This window comes from Trichechus manatus, unplaced genomic scaffold (genome assembly GCF_000243295.1).
Source record: "Trichechus manatus latirostris isolate Lorelei unplaced genomic scaffold, TriManLat1.0 scaffold00135, whole genome shotgun sequence".
Lineage (NCBI taxonomy): Eukaryota > Metazoa > Chordata > Mammalia > Sirenia > Trichechidae > Trichechus > Trichechus manatus.
The window spans coordinates 2552472-2561885 of record NW_004444071.1 but is presented as its reverse complement, the minus strand read 5'-3'; the positions used below and the strand labels follow the sequence as shown (position 1 = coordinate 2561885).

The 9414-nt window shown below is 39.1% G+C and overlaps 1 protein-coding gene across 1 annotated transcript in view; it reads left to right on the top strand.

The window, feature by feature from the left end:
* Positions 1-9414, top strand: part of DROSHA (drosha ribonuclease III) — a 153334-nt gene that overhangs the window by 42566 nt on the left and 101354 nt on the right. Inside the window, exons 10-11 of the mRNA XM_004385219.2 lie at positions 1637-1723; positions 4152-4238. Of these exons, the coding sequence (XP_004385276.1) occupies positions 1637-1723; positions 4152-4238 (174 nt within the window). The remainder of the gene's footprint in view (positions 1-1636; positions 1724-4151; positions 4239-9414) is intronic.

Sequence of the window (9414 nt, the reverse complement as noted above, 5' to 3'; positions counted from 1 at the left end):
TCATTTGATGTTCTAGGGTTTCAGGATTGTTGATTCTCTGTTTGGCTTAGTTTTTCGGATCTTTGTTGTGGAGGGACGGCGTGGTGCTTCTGCCTAGACCGCCATCTTGCCTGAGTCCCCAGAAATGCTCATTCTTAACTTGCCCCAGCAACTGAATCAGAATCTCTGAGGGTGGGATGGGACAGCATTTTGAGATGTAGCAAGCCCTCCAGGTCATCCCAGGGCACATTGAAGTTTTGAGGACTGCTGTAGAGCATCAGTGGCATTTGGCAATACTCACCCATCCCATTATCCTTATAGCTACTATTTCCTCCATAGTCTCAAACACCTGTTGCGCCTGCTTTCACCGGTCAAAACCCATGGCTGTCGAGTCGATTCTGACTCACAGTGACCCTGTAGGACAGAGTAGAACTGCCCCATAAGGTTTCCAAGGCTGTAATCTTTATGGAAGCAGACTGCCACATCTTTTTCCCATGGAATGGCTGGTGGGTGCCAACCTTTTGGTTAGCAGACAAGCACTTAACCACGGTGCCACCAAGGCTCCTTCTTTCACCTACTATCTGTGCCAGTACTGTGTGTGCTTCACCTACCACCAGTGATGGGGTCTTCCTTGCCAGCCAGTGGTAAGTGATTCAGCTCCAAGGCCCCGTCTTATCTCCTGCTTTCTTGGATCACTCCTGCTACCAACAATTTGTTGCATGTTGGGTTTTTCAGAAGCAGATGCTAAGATGGAGCTTGAAATGCATGATACTTATTAGGGATCTTTAGCTGTGAAAGGAGAAGGGTGCAAGCAAGAGTGGGGAGAAGGAGAAGTTGAACTGTGAGTCACCCCGACAGAGCTCTGCCACTCAGATGGTGATCTGTGGAGTGAGTATTGCCCCTTAGAGTTGGGCCGAAATGGCTGGGGCTTTACACTTCTGCCTGGCTCAGTACCTGATGTGGGCCTGACCTCGGCCGAGGGGGCTCACTCCGCTGCCTCATAGACCCTGAAGGAGCAGACAGGTGGAGAGGCAGCGAGTCTTTCCTTGAAGGGAGATGTGGTGGTGCCTCTCCATGTCTGTCACAACTACCGAGTGATTCCACTGATTCTTTTTTGTTTTCTTTTCCTGTCATAAGCTCCATCCATACTTCTTGATATTCTGTTCCATCAGTGTTTCAGACTTCTTTTCTTTCAGCCCTTCCATAACTTTAGAAATCTTCTATTTTTACTCAGCATATCTAATCAACCGATTTTTTTTTTCCCTATTAAAATCCACTGCTGTTACTTCTGAGATTAATTTTCTTGTCTTTTTTGATTTTATTTGGAAATTTAGCTGAAGGTCAGTTATTTTTATTTTACAAATAAAAGGAAAATAGTCATAGGATTTTAGAGCTAGAAAGCTCTAAATATAACATATCTGAAGCCCTCTTTGCAGATGAGGAAATGGGTTGAGAACTGGTGGTTGGCTAGCCCTTCTTTATCCGTCTCCTTAATGGTAAAGTGAATATGTACTGTTCTTTCCTACCAGTCTGTAAAGGAACACACATAAACACCTCTTTTGTCAGATTTCATTCTAGCAAGTAGGTTATTTTCCGATGAAAATATTTTGCTACTTTACTTTTAAACTCACTTTGTGTTTTTTATTCCCCCCTGCAGGCTATCAAACCCTGTCGTCCTATGACCAACAATGCCGGAAGACTTTTCCACTATCGAATTACAGTCTCCCCTCCTACAAACTTTTTAGTAAGTTCCTAACAAAATCAGATTCCATTTGTTTTACAATGCTAATAGGTTGTTGAAACTAATTCATTTTTTAAGTGTTGTTTCATTTAAAGATGTTTTATTTTTATGTTGATAAAATTGGGCTTTATCATAGTGACTTTTTTTTTGGCTTCCTCTAACTATACCACTGTATCTTTTTCTCATTTATATTTTGGTATCGCATAATAGCCAAATTCATAATAGCCAGTGAATTATGGACGTATTCACTGGAGTTATGGAGTAGGAAGAATACATACAATACTTCCATATTTCTTAAAAATCAGCAATCTAATGACTTGAATAGGAAAATCTATTATCTATTTATGACAATAATAATAATCTAATATCTGTTGAGCATGTAGTATTTCCCAGGCACCATTCAGAGCATTTTACGTGTATTAACTTACTTAATTCTCACAATAAACCTATGAAGCTGATATTATTATTATCCCCACTAAACAGATGGGGCAGTAGTCCATGTTTTACAGCCAAGGTTAAGTAACTTGCTCAAGATTACTCAGCTAGTAGGTGGTGGAGTGGTGATTTGAACCCAGGCAGTCTGGCTCTAGTGCGTTTGCCTGTATGCTGTTCCACCAAAGCTATATTGTCTTTCATGGTGCAAAATTTATTAAGTTACTTGTATTATCAAGAGATTTTGATTTCAAAATTGGATTACTGATAATTATTATATATTTTTAACAGCCTTATTAAGATATAATCCATATAGCATGAAACTCACCCATTTAAAGCATATACTTTATGGTTTTTAGTATACTCACAGAGTTGTGAAGCCATCACCATAGTCAAATTTCAAAACATTTTCAGCACCCCAAAAAGAAATCCTGTATGCATTAGCAGTCACTTCCTGTTTTCCTTCACCTTCTAGTCCTAGGCAACTACTAATCTGCTTCTGTCTCCGTAGTTACCTTTTCTGGACATTTCATATGAATGGGATCATACAATATGGCTAGACCAAATAATACAAGGGCTATGACCAAATAACTGACCTTTTGTGAATGGCTTTTTTCACATAACCTAAGGTTCCCAAGGTTCATCCATGTTGTAGCATGTGTCAGTACTTCATTCCTTTGTATTGGGAGATAATATCCCATTATATGGATATACCATATTTTATTTACCCTTTCATCAGTTGATTGGACATATGGGTTATTTCCACTTTTTTGGCTATTATGAATAATGCTGCTATGAACGTTCATGTACAAGTTCTTTTGTGGACATATGTTTTCAGTTCTCTTGGGTATGTACCCAGGACTGGAATTTCTGGCTCATATGATAACTCTATGTTTAGTATTTTGAGGAACTACCAAATTATTTTCCACGGTGGCTGCACCATTATTAGTCATTATTTGTTTAGAAGTTTTTTTCATTATATTTAATTTAGACCAGCTTTGTTGAGTTACTCAAGTACGAACAAACAAACTCATTGCTGTGCAGTCAATTCCGACTCATAGCGACGCTATAGGACGGAGTAGAACCCCATAGGGTTTCCAAGGAGTGGCTAGTAGATTTGAACTGCTGACCTCTTGGTTAGCAGCTGAGCTATTAACCACTATGCCACCAGGGCCCCTACTCAAATAGAAAGTAACAATAATATTGGCAAAACAAATAATGTAGATTTGCATATTGTTTATTTTGTTTTAACCTTAAACTTTCTTCTCACACGCACACACACACATAGATACTTAAAAGAATAATGTTGATTATCTATGTAAGAAATGTGTCTTTTAGATTACCAATCTTGATAATTAGCTTAGGTAAACATTGTATGTTTTAAGTACAAACTCAATTTTCAGGCAGCTGAGATCTTTGACATGATGTGAGAATTGATTCCTTGCAGTGTTTGGTGGCTTGGCTGCTCCCTGGAGAGCTGGGCTTGGAGCCCCTAGGGCTTGAGCTTCTGTCACCCTGAAGCCTGTCAGAGCCTTCCAAGCTGTCACTGGTTTGACTAGAGCGATACTGAGGCTTTTTACACTTTGACCTTTGGATTGACTGTGTTATTATGTTGCTCCTGTTAGAATTCCTGTTACTTCAGAAGAATAGTTCAGTAAGAACAGAACTGGTAGTATTGCAGGATTAAATAAAATAAGTTCCTAGAGAATTAATGCGGATAGCCTTGCTTTTCTTTATGGTGCCCACAATAAACATTCTTGATTGTCTTAGTACATAGATAACTATACTTAATATCTAAAGCTAGAGAATTCCACCAAGGCAGAGCATTTTACCTGAAAGCAAACTTTTGTATAAACTTTCCCCTATTGTTTGGAAAAACATTAACAGAGTCCATACAGTCCCAACGCTTGTCCTGTTGTTGTTTTGTGTCCTGAGGGATTACTGCACAGGCAAAGCAATCGTTTATTTAATTACTGTTTGTGTTTCTGTTTGCTTTTAGACTGACAGGCCGACTGTTATAGAGTATGATGATCACGAGTATATCTTTGAAGGGTTTTCTATGTTTGCACATGCTCCCCTGACTAATGTAAGTACGCATCAGTTGGCCAGCTTTCTCTCTCTCCCCGCACCCCCTTCCTACCTTGCTTTCCCTTCATGCTTCTTTCTTTCCAAAAGTCAAAATAGATTTCCTTTCATCTGATTCTAAGTAACAGTTGCTCTTCGTCCCATTGCGTGAGCTGCCGGAAGTCTGCGGTGGGCTACCGGAAGTCTGCGGTGGGCTACCGGAAGTCTGCGGCAGCATCCCTGGCAGTGTGTGTCAGGTGGGAGTGTGACATCTGTGCTAATGAGTCACAGATTAGGTCCACATTAAATGGTGTCGGTAAACGTGTCAGAATAACCTGGTGAGAGTGTGAAAGATTGAAAAAGAAGGATAAACTGTGGAGTAACTTGCTAAAGCTATTCTGAGTTGGGTGTCCTTCAAAAGAAAGTTGGAAAGTTTTAAGGAGGAACTATTAATTAGCCTGAGCAATAGAAAAGAAATAGAGCTTGTTCAGAACATCTGGAGCTTGAATTAATTTCATGCAATTGTCTGCTTTTGAATCCCAGGAATATGTCTTCTTTAAGAGACTATGCCAGACATAGTCTTTTAATATGATTCATGATATCCTTATAGAAGTATTGAGGCTGCTTTGTTGATAATTGGTTCAAACGGAAGTTCTGTATCTGTGAGTCAAACTCTTCCTGAGTTAACCTTGGCAGTTTTGAGAATTGACTCATTGATTCCATATTCCAGTTGGATGTACAGTGAATTAGCCAGCAGCAAGAGCAGATTAACCAGTAAGCACAGTATGCATCAGCTTACATTAAGCAGAGTATGCACAGACTTAATTGTATTTACTTGCTAATCTGTGGTGAGCAATTTTGTATGGGTTTTACCACATGCTTGACATGGTGGGGGCCAGGTGAAATTGTGCACTGCTAATTGGTGGGAATGCACAATTGGGCCTGTGTACCTTGGTTATTGGGTAATCCAGCCCTGGCTGGCAGCAGCCGGGAATAGGAGTGTAGTAGTATACTTCACCCAATCCAGACAGAGTCATAAAACTTGTTGAAGTGTAGATATCACGTATCTGTAACAAAACAGAATGTTCTTTAATCCTTTCTGGTTTGGTTACATGAAATTACATCTGTAATTTGAAAAGCTATTTTAGTACTCTACTTAAAACAGAAATCTTGGTGGTGCAGTGGTTAAGAGCTGTGGCTGCTAACCAAAAGGCTGACAGTTCAAATCTGCCAGGTGCTCCTTGGAAACCGTATGTGGCATTTCTGCTCTGTCCTGTAGGGTTGCTATGAGTCGGAATTGACTCAAAGGCAATGGGTTTGGTTTGTCTGTTTTTTTTTACTTAAAACATGAAATTCTGTTCCACTGGAGGGTAAAGTAAGAATCAGATCTTTGCCTTTTTTTGATCTATTCTGTCATCCATTTTTTCTTTCCAAGTAAACATGGTTTCATAGTGGTGATACCAACTTAAAACAAATTGTTTTCTTAATGAGATTTTCTTTATCCACAGTATATTTTATCCTAGAGAATTTTTTTTTGAGAAGATAACTACATTGTAAATGGAAAAATAAAATCATTCGCTAGTATATAGTACATCTACCTCCAGGAAGACCATCTGCTCACTAGTATAGAAAAGGGAGTAATATTGGACTATTCTTGAACAATCTTTATGAAAAGGCATTAGGAGGCTTTTGAATTTTGGTGGTTTGTTGCTTGATTGCTTGTTTTGATGTCACTGTTAGGCACTAAAACCCTTTGTTACACCAAATCTTAGAGTCTTAGAGTTGAGAAGGCCTTGTGGAAACACTGTGGTGCAACCCCACCTGCCCACCTAATGCATTCCTTTTTACTCGCCCAGAGGGCTGCGGGTTTTAGAAGAAAATACAAATAATTCAAATAGCATGAAAATATTTCAATTTATCTATCATCTTCTTAATTCCCTACAAGTAATATAGATCTTATTTTAACTTTTAGGATCACCTTAATCAATGAAGGAAAGCAGTATGGCTTCGGAGAGGCCAGGGTTTAAATATTCGTGAATTCCATTTACTAGCTGTATTATTTGACATTTCAGTCTTTATAAGCCTTGGTTTTTGCCTCTATAAGATAGGGTATTAATTGTAGCAATCTCATAGGCTTCTGTGAAAAATAAATGATATGATGCTGTAAAGGGTTTAGCATGGTACTTTGCACTTAATAAGTCCTCGTTAAATATTGCTACCTCTTGTTTTGGAAAAGGTGTTAGAGAGACCTAGATTTGAATCTTTTCTAATTCTTAATATTTATGTTACCTTGGACAAGTGATTCTTTGAGTTTTATTAATGATAGCTATGCTTAGGACTTTAGTGAGAAATAGAAATAATTCTTTTAAAGTCTTCCAGCACAAGATATGATACTGAGAGAATGTTAAATTCATCACAGTTATTGCTGTTGTTATAAAAGATAAAACTTGTTCCTGTCAAGTGGATTCCAACTCATAGCCCCCCTATCGGACAGAGTACAACTACCCCATATGGTTTCCAAGGCTGTAATCTTTACAGAGGCAGTTGTTTAAACAGGACAGGGGGATACTGTGTGGTTCAAAATCAGGAAAAGTGTGTATCAGGGTTATATCATTTCAGTATCCTTACTCAGTCTGTATGCTGGCCATATAATCTGAGAAGCTAGACTATATGAAGAAGAACACACCATCAGGATTGGAGGAAGACTCATTAACAACCTGCAGTATACAGATAACACTACCTTGCTTGCTGAAATCAAAGAGGACTTGAAGCACTTACTGATGAAGATCGAAGACTACAGCCTTCAGTACGGATTATACCTCCCTATAAAGAAAACAAAAATCCTTACGACTGGCCCAATAAGCAACATAATGATAAATGGAGAAAATATTGAAGTTGTCAAGAATTTCGTTTTACTTGGATCTATAGTCAATGCCCATGGAAGCAGCAGTCAAGAAATCAAATGACGTATTTCATTGGGCCAGTCTGCTGCAAAAGACCTCTTTAAAGTGGTCAAAAGCAAGTATGTCACTTTGGGGACTAAGGGGCACCTGACCCAAGCCATGGTGTTTTCAGTCACCTCATATGCATGCGAAAGCTGGTCAATGAGTTGATTCTTTTGAATTATTGTGTTGGTGAAGGATATTGAATATACCATAGACTGCCAGAAGAACAAACAAATCTGTCTTGGACAAAGTAACAGCCAAAATGCTCCTTAGAAGCAAGGACGGTGAGACTTTGTCTTACGTACTTTGGACATGTTATCAGGAGGGGCCAATCCCTGGAGAAGAACATAATGCTTGGTAGAGTAGAGGGTCAGTGAAAAACAGGAAGACACTTAGTGAGATGGATTGACACAATGACTGCAGCAATGGGCTGAAACATAAAAACGATCGTGAGGATGGCGCAGGAGTGGGCAGTGTTTTGTTGTGTTGTATGTGGGGTCACTGTGAGTTGGAACTGACTCAGCGCCACCTAACAATAACAACAGCAATCTTTATGGAAGCAGACTGCCACTGTTTCTCTCACAGAGTGGCGGGTGGGTTTGAACCACCAACCTTTTGGTTGGCAGCCAAGTGCTTTACCACTGCACCACCAGGGCTTCTTAAAAGATAGGACTACAGAATTCCTGACTTTGGTATATATTTTATTTAGATATTCATGTTCTCAAAACTTGAGAACTTTACCTTGTAATGCAAAAATAAACCCCATCATTTATCTTAGAGTTGTTGATAAATCGAGTTTTAAGCTGAGTGTTGTACCAAAAAAAAAATAAACCAAACCCATTGCTGTCAAGTCAACTCTGACTCATGAAGACCCTCTCAGTTCATAGGAATTAGATCCATCGAAGGCCTCTTGAATGTGAAATAACCTCCCAAGAAGAAGAATTACTAAATCACTTTACTGATGTGATTCATTTTCTTGCTAGAGAGGGAACATCAACAAGAGGGGCATGCAAATGGTAGTAATAATGGAATCTCCACCAGATCTAGTTTTGACAAGTTCTTTTAAGGTCTTCTTGAATTGAAGTGGGCTGAAAGCCTTGATGGCTAAGTATAGAGAATTCAGGCAGAAGTTTATCCTTTTAGAAACACATTTTATAAAATAATGATGTTATTAAGGGTTTTGACAACATTATTAAAGTTACAAACATGTATCTATTGTGCGAACTCGTGTTCATCCTCAAAAGCGTAAGAAAGTGCGTTGATCATTCCCTCTCACCTGAGTTGGCCTTTCATTTCCAGTGGGCTTCCTGGGCTCTGGATTTGGTCATTCAGTGTCTGGAGGTGGTAGAGTAAGAATATAAAAATTTAGGCAGGTTTTTGTTTTTTTTTTGATAGAATTAGATAGGAATTAGTGTCAGCATATGATATGGGCTCAAGCTTAACAACGATCATGAGGATGGCATGGCACAGGACAGAGCAGTGTTTCATTCTGTTGTACATAAGGTCGCTATGAGTCAGAAGTGACCCGATGGCACCTAACAACAGCAACATGTTATTGTTTACTTTTAAGTATTCAAATACATTTTGAGAAATGATAGTAGGCATTCATGTTATTTGATGGCATTGACTGGGAGCTGTTTTGGTGATCTTTGAAGTAACACAGTTCGTTAGTTGACTAACATGTAGCAAAATAGCAAGTTCTCTTTGAGTCTTAGAGATCAGTGTTTGAATAAATACTGAGGCTCTGCCTTTGCAAATCTGTGCATCTGAGAAGCGTTATAGCAGGATGAATAGAAATTCAAAAGAAAATGGCATATATAAAGAGAAGAGGTCAAAGAAGGAATTCTAAAAAGTTATTTTAATTGATTTGAGGTGAGAAAAGGATGCTTAAATCACCCAACAGAGTGCTTTTGGCATGGTTGCAGTGAGTAAAATTTGCAGTTTTGCTCTTTCTCTGCTTGCTTCTTGAGTATTTCCAAGGGTTCTTGGTCCTTTTTTTCTCCTACATATTCTCTCCCTGAATAGTTGAATCTTACCCATGGTTTGTGCTCTCATGCGTATGCCAACACCCACCAAATCAATATTGATGGCTGTGACGTGTAGCTCTGTGTTCCATTCTCACGTTTCAGATTGCTCTATTGGATACGCCTCCTTCCACCTGTGCAAAGCTGAACTCTATTATCTTCCCCACATGTGGAGTTTGAAGTACTCAGGGGACATCCTCTTGAATTTCTGCTTTTGTATTTATATCAT